Genomic DNA, 16825 nt, shown 5'->3' with positions numbered 1-16825 from the left:
CTATGGAGCAAAGTCCGGAATGTGGCTCAGACGTAGCAGAGTTGGATTTGTTTTCAACACTAGGATAACTTTCCGACTTAAAGGGGTTTTCCTTTATTTTTTGGAAACCTTCCACATTAGCTTGGTATAAGATAAAGAAGTATCCTATGCTTATCATTTAGCACTGCTGCTCTGGTGGTCCCTGATGGTCTCTGCGTTCCGTCTGCCAGTGATTGGCTGCAGCGGTCACATGGCATGTCAACACTGAAGGAAGTAAGCCAAGGCCTACAGAGACCACCAAATAGGCAAGGGAGAATAAAACGGTAAGTATGGGCTACTTCTTCCTCCTTGTGGCCTATTTTCTTAAAACACCAAAAAACACCTTTAAAGGGCATTTCCACCTGATATCAAAAACTCCCCAGTGAATATAATACAAGAGGCCCAAATTATTCTCCTCTTGTTACAACCGTTTCTTCTTCTAAGAATGCGAAGTAGCAGCCATTAAAGCTGTTATGGAAGTTGTCACCCGTTTTTCCTAGACTCCTGGATGTCAATTTTGATTAATATTGGTCCAATATAGACAAAGTAACAATATGTCATTGTTAGAGTTATGAATAAATAGGTGACGACCCCTATAAAAATGGCTGCCACACTTCCTGCTGTGATGACAGCACTTTCTTTTGTGACTACAGCACTTCCTGTTGTGATGACTGAACTTCCTGTTGTGATGACAGCACCTCCTTTTGTGATTATGGCACTTCCTGTTGTGATGACTGTATTTCCTGTTGTGATTATAGCACTTCCTATTATGATTTATATAACATTTCCTGTTCTGATGGCTAGTACTTCCTGTTGTGATTACAACACTTCCTTTTGTGATTATAGCACTTCCTTTTGTGATTATAGCACTTCCTCTTGTGAAAGCTAGCACTTCCTGTTGTGATGACTGCATTTCCTGTTGTGATTATAGCACTTCCTTTTGTGATTATAGCACTTCCTGTTGTGATGACTGCATTTCCTGTTGTGATTATAGCACTTCATTTTGTGATTATAGCACTTCCTGTTGTGATAGCAAGCACTTCCTGTTGTGATAGCAAGCACTTCCTGTTGTAACAACAGTACTTCCTGTTGTGATGACAGCACTTCCTGTTGTGATAGCTAGCACTTCCTGCTTTGATTACTCCACTTCTTGTTATAATGCTGTCACTTCCTGTTGACTATTATGGAACTATTAGAGAGTAGATAGAATTCTTGCTAAAAAAACAGATGATTTTTAAGAATTTGTGATGAAAAATGACTTCTAAAACTTCTATTTGCGGAGACATTGTAATCAGGCAGAATGTTCTTTTAAGTGGAGTCCTGTAATTTGGAAAACATAGTCATATAGAAGTCACTATTACATAAGTGGATTTTCTGGACATTTCTGCTTTATAAGACAACCCCTTTAAGATATTCCAGGTGTTGTCATTGAAGAGTTATGCACTTAAAGGGGTTACTCCCATTTTCATAATTGGATATTTTTTTGGATAGTGTTTATAAAAACAAGCACTTTTGCAATTTATTGCTTATTAAAATTTCTAGCCGTTCTGGAGATATTAACTTTCCTTTTGTTTACAGCCTGACGGCCACTTCTACTATGTCACAAATCACATGCTCTTCCTCTTTTTTTTTGTTATTTTTTGCACTTTTTTATTTTTGATAAGGGTTTTTTTTAGTATTACATAAAACAGCGTAAGTGCTGTAATATCCTGTACAGCCTCCAGATGGCAGTAACGTTACACATTTGCCTATGTATATATTGTAGGGCAAAGATACCAAGATGCAGGATCTTCACGGACAGCGACGAGGAGTCCTCTAGTGCCGGCTCATCCGAAGATGAGGAGATCACTATCACGGAGACACCGGCAGAAAGAGCCAGCCCCAATAATACTGAAAGGTGCAGTCAGAGGCGTAAGCCTGGAGCTCCGGGTCCAGGGGCGTACATAGGAATCATGGGGCCCCATAGCAGAAGCTCTGATTGCCCCCCCCCCCCCCCAAAAAAAAATTAAATAATTGTTGGGATCACCAAAGATCAGATCTCACAACTTTACATCCTTTATATAGTAATTTTCCTCCTGCTGAAGTCCTAGATCTCTCTTTCATTGCCCCATAAAGTGTGATGCCAATAAAAGGGCCCCCCAAACACAGTATGATACCCCCATGGTGAATTCCTCCACATGCACAGTATAATGACCCTACTGTACCCCACCTCAACTCCCAGGGCAAAGTATGCTGACCCCAACACAGTATGATCCCCCAACTGTGAGCCCCTAGAGCTAGAGAGGATGGTACATAATAAGGGAGGGTGTTATACATAATAAAAGAGGAAACTATATAACTAAGAATGGCGCTATACATAATAAGTGAGTACACTATATACTAAGGGACTGTGCTATACATAATAAGTGAGTACACTATATACTAAGGGACTGTGCTATACATAAAAAGTGAGTACACTATATACTAAGGGACTGTGCTATACATAATAAGTGAGTACACTATATACTAAGGGACTGTGCTATACACAATAAGGCTACATTCCTGCATCTGTGTGCAGTGTCGGTGTGCTGCCCTGTTTTACTGACGCATTGAGCATGTCCTATTCTAATCCTCAAAATCGGATCAGAACAGGACATTCTCTGACCCTCACAGATATCATTTTCAGATCCGTGATTTTCATGGATGTGTGAATGGATCTATATAACTCTACGAGTCCGTGAACCATCTGATAAAAAAATCTGGCAGCAGACGGACATTTCACACAAATGTGAGAATGTGGCCTAAGGCTGTGTGCCCACGTTGCGGATTACAAGCGTTTTTGCTGCGGATTTTCCGCAGCGGAAACGCTTGTAAAACGCTTGGTAATCCGCATCCCATTGTCCCCAATGAGAATCCGCAAGTTCTATGCCCATGCTGCGGATTTTTCCGCAGCGTTTATGCTGCGTTCAAAAATCCGCAGCATGTCCATTAATTTTGCGTTTCCGCATGCGGAATTGCCTTGTGCAATGCATTAAAAACGCAAGGCAATTCCGCATGTGGAAAACGCGCGATAAGCGCGCGATAAACGCGCAATAAACGCGTGCGGAATTCCGCATGCGTTTTTCCGGGAGAGGACATGCGGAAATGAAGCAGAAATTTTCTGCTTTTCCGCAACGTGGGCACATAGCCTAAGAGATTTTACAGATAACATTATCACTCCAAGTCACACAGTGCAGATACAGAATAATATTTACATCCAGGCACTTACCGCTGACGTCTCATCTGATCAGAGTCGGTTTCTGCTGCTTCTTCTCCATCTGGTCAGACCTTCATGTCCACATCTCCCAGCCACGACTCGTCTTGTCACAATGATCTCCAGCCTAGAAAATAACAAGGTCACATATTGTATGCATACATGTGTCTCCCCCGCTCTGGGCCCCTGAATACAGATATGTACCCCCCCCATTAATATACTATTAGCCACTTAGTAATCAAAATATAAAGTGATAGGCAGCACTGTGCCCCCCATTAACTATAATCTGCACCGGCCAATAATATAAATTATTCAGTCTCTGTGACTCTCCCCAATTAACTGTAAGGCTATGTGCACACGGAAAACATACAAGGCTTCACAGTACAAGCAAAGTGAAACCCCCATAATTGCTCTCTCCCAGCACTCCCATCATTGCTCTCTCTCAGCACCCCCATCATTGCTCTCTCCCAGCACCCCCGTCATTGATCTGTCCCAGCACCCCCGTCATTGATCTGTCCCAGCACCCCCGTCATTGCTCTGCCCCTGCCCCGCCATCATTGCTCTCTCCCAGCACCCCATCATTGCTCTCTCCCAGCACCCCCATTATTGCTCTCTCTCAGCACCCCCATGATTGCTGTCCCAGCACCTCCATCATTGCTCTCTCCCAGCCCCCCATCATTGCTCTGTCCCAGCACCCCATCATTGCTCTGTCCCAGCACTTCCATCATTGCTCTCTTCCAGCCCCCCCATCATTGCTCTGTCCCAGCACCTCCATCATTGCTCTCTCCCAGCACCCTCATCATTGCTCTCTCCCAGCACTCCCATCATTGTTCTCTCCCAGCACCCCCATTATTGCTCTCTCCTAGCACCCCCATCATTGCTCTCTCCCAGCAACCCCATCATTGCTCTGTCCCAGCACCTCCATCATTGCTCTCTCCCACCACCCCCATCATTGCTCTCTCCCAGCACCCCCGTCATTGCTCTCTCCCAGGAACACGTCATTGCGCTCCCCTTCCCGACCATCCCCATCATTGCTCTCCCCAGCCCTATCAGCCCCATTATTGCTCTCCCCAGCGCCAGCCCCATCATTGCTCTCCCCAGCCCCTCCATCCCATTATTCCTCTCCACATCCCCATCAGCCCCATTATTGCTCTTCCCGGCCCCATCAGCCCCATCATTCCTCTTTCCGGCCCTATCAGCCCCATCATTCCTCTCCCTGGCCCCATTATTGCTCTCTCCTGCCCCATCATCCCATCATTCCTCTCCCCAGCCCCATCAACTCCATTATTCCTCTCCCCAGCCTCATCATTGCTCACCCCAGCCCCACCATCCCATCATTGCTCTCCCCAGCCCCACCATCCCCATCATTGTTCTCCCCAGCCCCATCATTGCTCACCCCAGCCCCACCATCCCCATCATTGCTCTCTCCAGCCCCATCATTCTTCTTCCAAGCCCCATCATTGCTCTCCCTAGCCCCACCATCCCATTATTCCTCTCCCCAGCCCCATCAACCCCATTATTCCTCTCTCCAGCCCCATCATTCCTCTCCCAAGCCCCATCAGCCCCATTATTGATCTCTCCAGCCCCATCATCTCCTCATTCCTCTCCCCAGCCCCATCAACTCCATTATTCCTCTCCCCAGCCCCATAATTGCTCACTCCAGCCCCACCATCCTATCATTGCTCTCTGCAGCCCCACCATCCCCATCATTGTTCTCCCCAGCCCCACCATCCCCATCATTGTTCTCCCCAGCCCCATCATTGCTCACCCCAGCCCCACCATCCCCATCATTGCTCTCTCCAGCCCCATCATTCCTCTTCCAAGCCCCATCATTGCTCTCCCTAGCCCCACCATCCCATTATTCCTCTCCCCAGCCCCATCAACCCCATTATTCCTCTCTCCAGCCCCATCATTCCTCAGCCCCAGCCCCATTATTGCTCTTCCCAGCCCCATCAGCCCCATTTTTCCTCTCCCCAGGCCCATCATTGCTCTGCCCAGCCCCATCAACCACATTATTCCTCTCCCCAGCCCCATCAGCCCTCTCCCCAGCCGCATTATTGCTTTCCCCAGCCCCATCATTGCTCTCCCCAGTCCCATCAGCCCCATTATTGCTCTCCCCAGCCCCACCATCCCACCATTGCTCTCCCCCCACCTCCCCTCCCCAGCGTTTCAGTAAAAACAAACAAACAAAAAAAAAAAAAAACTTACCTCAGCTCGCTCCCCTGCAGCATCCTCCTGGTTGCCGGCAGCTTTCTTCCTGACCCAGGCGCACGCTGCATGATGACGTCATCAAGCTGCGTGCGCCTGGATCAGGGAGGAAGCAGAGGATGAACCCTCCAGCTCCGCTGCTATTCTCCTCCTGACAGCAGCAGAGCTGCAGGGATCGCTCACTGACCGCCACGTGCAGGGAGCAGCTGCACCTTGCGGCCCCCTTGGTGCAGCTGCATGGTGGGGACCCGGCGCAGCTGCACCGGCGGCGGTATGTCCACCCCTGGACTGCTATAGGGCCCTCCCGGCTCACGAGCCCCATAGCAGTCGCGTGGTCTGCCGCCATTGGCGGTACGCCACTGTCCGGGTCCTGATTATCTTCCCTGTGATCAAAAGGATTGGGCATTGGATTTGACATGTCCGATCCTTCTTTCCCCTGAAATCCATCTGTTACAGGAAATTTGGGGGGCCACTTTACACGTCAGATTGGCAACCGACATTAATATAATTTTTTGTGGGGGTATGCCTATGCCCTGCATTTCAAAATGGCTCTCGTCTGGAGACCCGGGGACCAGGTCACGTCCAGGGTGTTTGACCGCAGCGGAACTTTATTTTTTTACTTTTTTCGAAATTTTACGCCCCTAAGAATTTTGTGCCCAGGGCAACTTCCCCTGTGCCTGACTCCCCCACACTACGCCACGGCATCCATTTAAATGTACCCTGCAGCATCCCTAGCAGACATAAGCATAAGCACTTGAGTTGTCCTTGAAATTGCTTAAAGGGGTATCCTCAGTTTAGAACATTTATTATTTGTCACCCAGCTTTCCCAGAAACAGATATAACATTATAGTCTGAAACCCCCCGAAAGATTTCTCATCCCCGAATATTCTGCAGTTTTACAGGTGGAAACAGCACCAGTCGCCGAATCCTGCGCTTCGTAGATAAAATCGCCAAATCTCGCTACTTCCAGAAAGCCACAGAGAACGAGTATATCAAGAGGAAGATAGAAGAGGTGTCCAACACCCCCCTGCTGCTGACAGTGGAGCTGCAGGAGCTGGGGGGTACGCTGGCCGTGAACATCCCACCGCCACCTACTGACCGGATATGGTAACTTAAAGGGCATCTCCAAAATTACAGAATCCCCAGTAAATATAAGTCCTCAAGTTGCCTCATGCCAAAAGTTTCTACTAAGTTGGGAAAGTTCTATGACACCTATATGAGTTGTATGAGCGGTCATATTAATTGTCACCCAGCTTTCCCAGAAACTTGAGTAACTAAGAAAAGTTGGATTATTCTTACTGGGGATTTTATTTTTTAATTTTAGAGAATTTTCTTTTAATAGTAACTATGATGACAGTTTCACCATCCGCTGCCCCATATTTTAGGTACAGCTTTCGGGCGCCGCCACACGTAGAGATGAAGGTTCGGCCAAAACTGGGGGAAAGGGAAGTGACATTCATGCATGTGACGGAGTGGATCGAGAAGAAGCTACAAGATGAGTTTCAGGTACCCATAGCACACACAATCTACCAGGATAGCCTCCTTCCTACCCAGTGAGATTCCCACTCAAATATCAAATAAGTGTCCAGTCTTGAACGTAATTATTTTATCTAAATAAATCCTAAATTCTGTACCAATTATAAGTTTAATATGTCGAAGTTCCATTTTTCTGATTCAGCACTCCAAATACCCTGCATGGATATAAATGGATACATGATGACATTCTGGCTGTATATAGTCACCACTAGAGGGAGCTCGCTGAAGACTATGCATACAGAGAACTCAATAATAGAACAGTGTGCAGTGAGCTCCCTCTAGTGGTGGCAGCAGGTAGGCAGCATTTTATCTATGATTTTTTTCTTATTTTACAGAAAATTTTAGTGATGCCAAACATGGACGACCTATTATTTCCAATCATGCAGTCAGGGCTGGATCCCTCCAAGCAGCCATCAAGCGACTTGTCCATGTCAGTCCCATTGTGAATACATAGGATACAAGACCCTGCATGGTCCTACAGTTAAATAGTAATAACTGGACAGAAGTGAAATGCATGACCTACTGTAGGCCTCATCTGTTCATAGGAGAAGATGGGTCCAGTTCACCGAAAGAAGATCCTTCTATGGAAGATATGTATGATCTGCAGATACGGTGGAGAGGAGACTCTCGGCCTTCTTAATAGGCAACGCTATGGTGTTGGATTGGACTTTGTGTGTCCAAGACAGCTCCTATTTTAATGGCTGACCGCAGTCTTCTAAAAAGAAAGCCTTTCTGCTCTGGTTAGTAGAAGGGAGGTTTATTGGGGGGTTTCTGTTACCCCTAAAAGGCCCTGGTATAGCATATAACAGCGTTCTATAGGGAGCATGACCCTCTTCGTCAGTGTTAGTAGATGTATTTCATTGGGGCTCTTTCTAGAACATTGTGTTAGAGTTTTCTGGAACTCTCCCGGAATTTCCGTCAATTCTTTCTAATATTGGGCTACATTGCTGCGGCTCTATAGATTATTCCCATATTTAAGGCCATGGATGTCTATGTTTGGATCCCACAAAAATGGCTACCTCCTCCTGAGCGCGTATCGGAAATCCTTCAAGATTAGCTTGATTTTGGAACTGTGATTAGTAGGGAGCACAAGCAATAAAATATCATTTTTGTCCAATGAAGTGAATTTCCCCATGTCGTGTGTTATTCCATCATGGATCCCATCTCGCTGTGGATAATTCTCGGCACTTTGGAATAAACGCCATTAAACAAGCATTGACGAGTTGTTATTTTTGTCTCTGAGGGTCATGATGGATGTACTCAATAAGAAAAACTCATCTGCATCATCTTGGGAGGAGGAAGGGTGGATCAAAAGTAATGTTTCCTACTTTTGGGGGTATCATTCTTTCAGAGATGGTCTAGCTTAGACAAGGTAACATAAAAATCAAAATGGTTCCCTTTTAGGTAGTCATAATAGACCACATCAAGAGGACCTGTCACTAGGTGAAAAGATGCCAATTTTTGCTCTTTTTTATTCCCACTGCTATTCTCAGTTTTCTGTTTTTTACGTTTTTAAAATCCGCCATACGGTTCCAGAGATATGAGCTTTTTAGTGCTAAGTTTTATGGTCTTTCAAGGGGGTGTGGCTCATAGGATCCTCTGGGGCGTGTCTTTAAGCTGCTGTGAGACACGCCCCTTTGTAAAGGCTATAAAAAGTAGGCCTAATTAAGAAGGCTCATATCTCGGGAACCGTTTAGCAGATTTTTAAAAAACAAAAAAACGAATACTCAGGGGAGACGCAGAAATAAAATAAGAGCAAAAATTGTGGACATTTAACTTGGTGACAAATCCCCCTTAAAGCTCCTATGCATAGTAGATTAAATTCATCAGAAATTTTTGTCAGGATTCACTGACTTTATAATGTGTATGAGGACCCCCTGTCTAATGCCACTGCTAGAGTGATTGCCCCCCTTTAAAGCTTGGACTCAGGATGGAGAACAGAACAATATGAAAGCGATGACATCATCAGGCCATTTTTATTTCCATTCCTTGACTAAAGAAACATTCAATGGCACAAAGCCTACAGCTCCTCTACTGGTTCCTCTTTGTCTTTTACCAGATGCTTCTTCTGGGGTCCCTGTAGGGGGTGACACAAATGTGATTTGTCAAATACTGACATCATCATTCCCAATGCACTACAATATAAGTCCATACTAAAGGGTTTCCCACCAAAAGGTGCGTCTGACTATTTTTATATCTCCTATGGAGAGTTGCCGGTTAATTCTCCACTGGGAAACATGACAAAGAATTATGTTCTCGGGATCAATTGCAGACTCCCATCGATCAGACCTGCCTAGTCGAAAAACATTTTTGGTGGGAAAACCTCTATGAACCTACCATGAAAGCTCTCTTCTCCTGGTATGTCTGAAAGCATCCATGGCCAAACTTCGATGTGGTGTCAATGAATTTTAGATCGATGGACTCCAAAGCACGACGACTTGTGTGGACCAACAGAGACTATGAGAGGAAAATATGTGGTGAAATAGTGACATCATACTCAGTAGTGATTCTTTTTTTGGCTCTGTATTGGGCAAGTGGACCTTCTTCCCGACAAATGCCCAATGAAGTCACAACATGGCTGACTTCATAGGTCATGTTGCCAACCCTGATGTTTACCAAGGCCTTTACCCAGCCCAACCTGGCATTGAGGATATTGTAAGGGTCTGGTGTAAAGCAAAAGTGGTTCAGTTTTCTATAGCAATCAGTAGCTGCTTATTTTCTTCAAAACCAGCCTGAAGCTGGATATAGACATAAAGACAGGCCTCGGTTTTCATTATCTGTACTCCGGCTTATTAAAGAAGCATAAACTGAAATATATTGAATTTGAAACTTACATGTTCCAATCAATGAAACACATTTCTATAAGTCAAAAGGATAATATTATTAAAATTATTATCAGAATTCTTCGAATATGGCCTGATTGCTGAAGATCATCTCAACAATCAGCGATCTAAAAATATGGTCTGATCGCTAGTGGTCATCTTTATCGACGATCTGCAAGTTTGGTCTGATTGCTAATGATTGTCTACATCAACAATCTTCGCATATGGTATGATCGTCAATGATTGTCTATATCGACAATCTTTCAATATGGTCTGATCGCTAACGATCATCTATATCAACAATCTTCGTATAAGGTCTAATCGCCAATGATCATCTGTATCAACGATCTTCAAATTTGGTCTGATTGCTAACAATCATCTATATCAACAATCATCGTATATGGTCTGATCTCAAATGACCAACTGTATCAATGAATGATCTTCGAATCTGGTGTGATTGCTAACGACCATCTATATCAATGATCTTCATATTTGGTCTGATCGCTAATGATTGTCTACATCAACAATCTTCACATATGGTCTAATCGCTAACGATCATCTATGTCTACAATCTTCATATATGGTCTAATTGCTAATGATCATCTACACATCAACAATCTCCGTATATGGTCTAATCACTAAAGATCATCTATATCAATGATCTTCAAATTTGGTCTGATTGCTAACGATCATCTACATCAGCAATCTTTGTGTATGGTCTGATTACCAATGATTATATTAACAATCTTTGTATATGGTCTGATCGCCAATGATCATCTACATAAATAATCTTCGAATATAGTATGATCGCCAATGATCGTCTATATCGACGATCTTCAAATTTAGTCTGACGCTAATGATTGTCTACATCAGCAATCTTCGTGTATAGCCTGATCGATAATGATCATCTACATCAATGATATTCCTATTTGGTCTGATTGTTAATTAACAGTTATATTAACGATCTTCTTATAGGGTCTGTTTGGTAGTGATCGTCTATATCAATTATCTTCGTATTTGATCTGATCGTCAATGATTATCTATGTCCACCACTAATTGATAGATGTGGGGGGGCAAACCACTGTTCCTTTTTTGCACCACTCTCGATCATTCACTTACCTTCCTGAGGGTGAGGACACGCTTCTTGCTTCCTACAACACAGCCCTTAACCATGATATAGTCGTTGTTTACTGGACCGTAATGTGGGAAGCCTCCCTGGTGAACAAAAAAATGGTGATAATTTAAGGGCATCACTCAGCAGGAGAGGCAGGCGTGATGGCATCACGGGATGCTGCTGAATGATGGTGATTTCAATGACGGCATGCCCCGTTAGTGCATTGCTAGACACTTTTGATGTTTAGGAGTCTGATAAATGGTAGGTGGCAACCAGGAGAGTAGGGTTTGCACTAGTGTCTCAAAGACCATAAAGTTCACTCTACATTTTACATGTTTCTTTGAGGGGAACCAGGTACAAATTTTGCATTGGTAGGAGCTTCAAGTTACACTTTTGGTGGAGCTTAAATTGTGGCCATATTAACTGTCTCCTTCACTCAAGGACTTGGAGGGTTTTCTTTTTGCATCACATTGGGGCTTCCTTCTTACTGATTTACTTACCGGTGGTGTAATGGACTTGTCTGTGACATCGTACTGTGTTGACGCATTGTTCTTTACAACCTTTCCATCGAGAATATGGATACCTTTGCCAATACGATAAATCTTTGGGAAAAACACAAACATGGCTAATCGGTAGCCTGTAAATTAGGAACTTAGGTTTGATCCTCAAAAGACAAACCGCTGATTTTAATCATCAATTTTTGTCTTCAAAACTATTTTTTGTACCTTCTTGTTGATCTCGGTACGATGGTGGTAGCCTTTTTGCCCAGCTCGGGCAATGGTGTAAGCAACACGAGCAGGGTGCCAGGCTCCAATGCAGGCTACCTTACGTAAACCCTTGTGTGTCTTACGGGGTAATTTCTTGGTGTGCCAACGCGAGGTTACACCTAATAGAAGATTAATAGTTAATAAATATTGGCAACAGAAATTGTCCGGAAATTTTGGTTCAGTGGTTGGTAAACTAGACTATATTTTTGGAGGGTAGATGGGGGACAACCCATTCTTTCACCTTTCATTCCCTTTCCTTTGGTGACACCAATAACATCAATCATCTCGTCCTGGCCAAAGACAGTGCTCACTGGGATTTGCTTTTCCAGTTTCTCATGAGCCCAGTCTACCTTCTCAGAGACCGTCCCACCGTTAAGCTGGATCTCCATGATGTGGGCCTTCTTTTGCCGTAAGGGAAGGAGTTTCATCTGCAGAAATGAAGATCAATGACTTTAAAGAGTTCAGATGTTAAAATCAAATCAGTGATGAGACTTGGATTCACTTCGTGGTTTTGACCAAGTAGATGGATCAATTTGAGGTTGCAACTTCAACTCTACCGATTGGCAGTGCTCAACAGTTTCGATAGGATGACATAAGAAATGTGCTGTGCTCATTTTCAAAATTCCACCTACTTGACCAAAATCTTGAGTTCTAAACTAATTCTATTCTTCTTCATCCATGACCTTTCATTACCTGAGTATGCACTATAACCCGGATAACCTTGCAGTACTTTTTCATGGTGGCAAAGTCTTTTTCAAGCTGCTTCTTGCCTTGTTCATCTTGCCATTTCTTGCAATACTTTGTAAAGGCCTTTTTCTTGCTCTTATACCTATATAACACCATTGATTAAATAATAGTCAAGATCTCATACAGGTCCATCCCTGATAGACTGACCAGTTCTTGTAGAAGCGTCTCCTGCACTCGTCACTTATGTGCTCAGCAAATATGGTCTTCAAACTTCTCAAGCCTCGAGGAGTCTCCACGTATCCCACTATCCCCACCACGACCATTGGAGGAGTTTCTATGATTGTTACTGCTTCCACTTCTTCACGCTTAGAAATCTCTAAATTAATTTCACAACATAGTTTTTTATTATGTATTTACTTATAGAAGCATCATAGATTCTACGCTGTAATATCTAAAAATGCCCGTACTCTGGTACTCTAGGACTATGCTCAGTCCTTTTGGATAAGACACTTCACTACTCCAAACTCAGTTCTACTTATGGAAAAAAGCTGGTCTCAGCTTTAGGTTAAACCTCAGTCTTACTAGGATAAGGTTTTATTCTACTCTATAATAAAGCATTATTCTCTTAAATAAGGCTCTTCCCTTCTTAAGCGTGATGCTCAGTTTTGGATAATGCTCGTTTCTACTCTAAGATAAAGCTCACTTCTACTTTTGGAAAAAAAAGCTTCTCTCTGCTTTCACTTAAAGCTTAGTCCCATTTTTTTTAATAAGGCTGTACTCTATTATAAAGCTCAGTCCTACTTGTGAATAAGACTCCAATTCAGAATACAGCTTAGTCCTACTTTGTGATGTAAATACTTTGATGCCCAAAAATGACAAAAGTATTCTTGGAGTGATACCTTTATTGGCTAACCAGAAAAAATACTTTCTGAAAAAGGCTCTACTCTTGAATAAAACTTAGTCTTTCTTTTGGATAACGCTTATTTCTACTTTTGAATAAAGCTTACTCCTAATTATGGATAAGTCTCTTTTCTACTCCAATATAAAGTTGGTCCTATTTTAGGTAAGGCTCTTCTTTACTCTTGGATAAAGATCAGTCCTAATTTTGCATAAGGCTCTTTCCTACTCTGGGATATAGTTCAGTCTATCTTTTACAGAAGTATACATTCTACTTGTCCCACTATTGGATACTGTTCTTCCCTGACCCTACTTTAGGATAAAGTTTAGTCTTCCTTTTGGATAATGTTCTGCCATGCTCTGGAATAAAGTTTAGTCCTATTTTTTTAATACATGTCTTCCTTACTCTAGGATAAAGCTCAATCCTACTTTTGTATACGGTTTTTCCCTATTTTAAGATGAAGCTCTTCTCTATTGTGGGATAATGATTAGTCCTTCTTTTGGATATGATTCTTTTCTACTCTAGTATAAAGCTCAGTTCTACTTTTGGATAAGTCTCCACTGAAGGACAAAGCTCAGCCCTAGCCAAGGATACGACTCTTTCCTACTTTTTGATAAAGCTCAGTCCAGTTTTTTGATGTTTCTTTCCTACGTCCCTACTCTCGGTCAATGTCTTTCACAACGACTGGTGGAGACTCAATGACAATACTCACATGTCCATACAGGGAGGGCCATGGACAACTGAGGGGACCTCTGTTCAAAAATACAACCAGTGGATCTCCTTCCACAGTGATACTTGCAAATTACAGAATTACAGTGTCGTCTATGAGGGACCAATGGAGATTGAGGAGGTTGTGGAGCAAGATGTTGTTATGATGATTGTGGATAAAGAGGACCTATTGCCTCTTTGGGTTTCCATGCCGAAGAACAGGCTATATGTCCACCCCATTACCGTTCAATTCAAAAAGAAGCGTAAACACAATTGTACATATTGTTCCAGATGGTATAACAGAAACCTTCATTTCCAAAAAGAAAGAGCCCTCAACTATCTGAATAGGCACATGCTTTCTCACGCCCTGCCTAATACATATCAGAGAAGGGAATTCCTTATAAATTAGGAGACTAATAGTAAATTTATCTTGGGGAGTAACTCCCCCAAAAATTGCATCTTGCCCTTATGGCTATTACCTCTTTTTATAGTTGCATAAGATGGTCTCATGCCACAACTGATGGTCACAAAGTGCCGGCAGAGTGAATCCCACTTATCTTTCCTATGTGCATGAAGAGGTCAATATTAAATCACCCAGAGAAATACAGATACAGACGATAGGACATGTCCAAGAACGAGTTGCTGGAGGAAGGAGGCCTGTGTCTCAATCCTACCTTTTGGATGAGGCTCTTCCCTCCTCTAGTAAAACGCTCAGTCCTACTTTTTGGATAAGACTATTCTCTACTTTCTCTCCTCAGAGTAGATGGATTGTTTATATAATTTTGCATCACACATATTTTTCCACATACTGAGCCCCGGTCGGTGGACCTCTCGCAGAGTGTGGGTCATTCCAGCCTTGTATCCAAGGAAGGCCGCGAGGTGAATAGGTTTGCTGGGGTCATCTTTTGGCCAAGTCTTCACTTTACCCCGATGACGTTTGCTGCGCTTATGGGAGAGAAACCCAAGATGTCCATGACGGGGGGCTGAGAACTTACGATGAGACTGTAAACGACATATCAACAAATTTAGAAAAGTTTAGGCCATTTATCACTCACGCAAATAAATATCATTTTGGAAGAGAATGTGAAGGATACTGATATCAATATCTTCTGCATTACTTTGGGTGAGAATAAAATATTCTGTTGTTCCTATCTTTTGCTGCTTTGATCCTAAATTATAGAGAATATTTTCGCTGGAGCTATAATTGAAAATAAGTAGTCATATTCCTATTCTGCCAGAAATGTTGACCACCATTGAATTGGTAAAGCTTTAATTTAGAAGAGGAAGAGCCGCTTTATAATCACTTGTAGCTTCTACATGGATGAGTAGAGGGGTAACATGATCCGTCTTCTGACGTGAAGTCATCAGTCTGTAAATATATCATCTGATATTTACTGACTGCACGTACTCTGTGTAAGACCATGTAAACACCTGGAGATATTCTCATGACTGCAAAATAATGTTTTTTTGGTATTTTTCATCTTTTTGGATACGTTTTGCCAATTAGTAACCCTATATTTTCCTTCCTTTTCTTCTTTCCCCCTTGCTCTGAACGTCTTCCTTTCTTTCTTCTACGTCCCGCTTCTCTCCTTTGCCCACTTTTTTCTTTGACCCATCATCTTTCTCTTTCCTTTTCCCCAAATTTTTCTTCTTCCTATAGTTCCTCCCCACCCTGCGTTAGGCTCTTGTACACATTTGTAAAGTGGCTTCCGCCATAAACAGATACCACAACTCAGTGCCAGACCCGTTATACACGATGGACATCGGCCAGGATCAAAAGACCCTACTGACTTATAATGGGGTCTGTTGATATGTCCGTCATTTTGATGGGAAAAATAGTTTGGCACGCATGGCTAATTTCACATCCAAAATGATAAAATTTGCAACAGAGACAATACACCGGACCTTCACTGGAGCCATAAATTGTTCAGACAAGGAAGAAAAAAAAGAATTTCCCAAGACCACGAATCAAAAAAGTTTCAAAAACTTTGTAAAAGTGACAACTTTATATAGGATTTTCTAGGTGGATAACCTTCACAATGACAGCTGGATAATCTATGACAATGCACCTATAGTCTTAAGTCCAGACAGGGGCAAACATGGACAACTGGGGGGGGGGGCACCTGCTCAAAAATACAACCTGTGGGTCCCTTCCAACAGGACAAGATACTTGCAAATTACAGACTTACAGTGTAATCTGCGAGGGACTAATGTTTTCGTGGTTATAGTCAAAGAGGACCCACTGAGCCTTTGGGCCTCTGTATGTCTGCCCTGTGTCCATACCTTTCAGTTCAAAAAGAAGCAAAGTCAAAATTGAACATATTATTCCCGATGGTGTCCTCCATTTCCAAAAATAAAAGCACGTAGCCCAATCCACTTACTATTTAGATAAGCACATGGTTTCTCACCCAAGCTGGGTCACCCACTAGGTGGCCCCTCAAATCCCAACTAATGGATACCAGAAAAGGCCAATTCTTATAAATTAGAAAAAGGTGACTGTAATAGTAAATTTACCCCCCAAATTGCACTTTGCCCTTGTAGATAAGACCTCTGTTTATAGTGGCAAAGACTGGTCCCATGTCAAAATTGATGGGCACAAAATAATTGTCCCTCCCGACAGCAAAAATCCCACCTATCCCACCTATGAGAAGGTCAATATTAAATCGCCCAGTTTTGATAGAGACATACAGACCATAGGACTTGTTCCGGAGCGAGCTGCTGGAGGAAAGAGACCTGTGCCAAGTGCTGATCCAACCGTGATACTTAAGAGGTTGGAGGCACAAATTTAGCTCCAAGCTTCATAGTCTTCTATATTCATGTCAGAGGCACGGGGTA

At 43.1% G+C, this 16825-nt stretch overlaps 2 protein-coding genes across 2 annotated transcripts in view; one reads left to right on the top strand and one right to left on the bottom strand.

Moving 5' to 3' along the window:
• Positions 1 to 8207, top strand: part of LOC141162365 (testis-expressed protein 2-like) — a 46552-nt gene extending 38345 nt beyond the window's left edge. Inside the window, exons 9-12 of the mRNA XM_073648407.1 lie at positions 1784 to 1915; positions 6353 to 6565; positions 6844 to 6964; positions 7330 to 8207. Of these exons, the coding sequence (XP_073504508.1) occupies positions 1784 to 1915; positions 6353 to 6565; positions 6844 to 6964; positions 7330 to 7440 (577 nt within the window). The 3' untranslated portion in view covers positions 7441 to 8207. The remainder of the gene's footprint in view (positions 1 to 1783; positions 1916 to 6352; positions 6566 to 6843; positions 6965 to 7329) is intronic.
• A 746-nt stretch (positions 8208 to 8953) lies between these two features.
• Positions 8954 to 16825, bottom strand: RPL3L (ribosomal protein L3 like). Its single transcript, XM_073645970.1, has 10 exons — positions 16683 to 16825; positions 14800 to 14992; positions 12592 to 12760; positions 12391 to 12526; positions 11939 to 12125; positions 11656 to 11816; positions 11431 to 11532; positions 10936 to 11031; positions 9332 to 9451; positions 8954 to 9071 (listed from the first exon to the last, which is right to left on the bottom strand). Exons 1-10 carry the CDS (start codon positions 16683 to 16685, stop codon positions 9015 to 9017), a joined length of 1224 nt encoding a protein of 407 aa, XP_073502071.1. The 5' UTR covers positions 16686 to 16825; the 3' UTR covers positions 8954 to 9014.

Source organism: Phyllobates terribilis, unplaced genomic scaffold (assembly GCF_046119375.1).
Source record: "Phyllobates terribilis strain yellow unplaced genomic scaffold, ASM4611937v1 Scaffold_9__5_contigs__length_417890890, whole genome shotgun sequence".
Taxonomy (NCBI): Eukaryota; Metazoa; Chordata; class Amphibia; order Anura; family Dendrobatidae; genus Phyllobates; species Phyllobates terribilis.
This window is presented reverse-complemented; position numbering and strand designations above follow the sequence as displayed.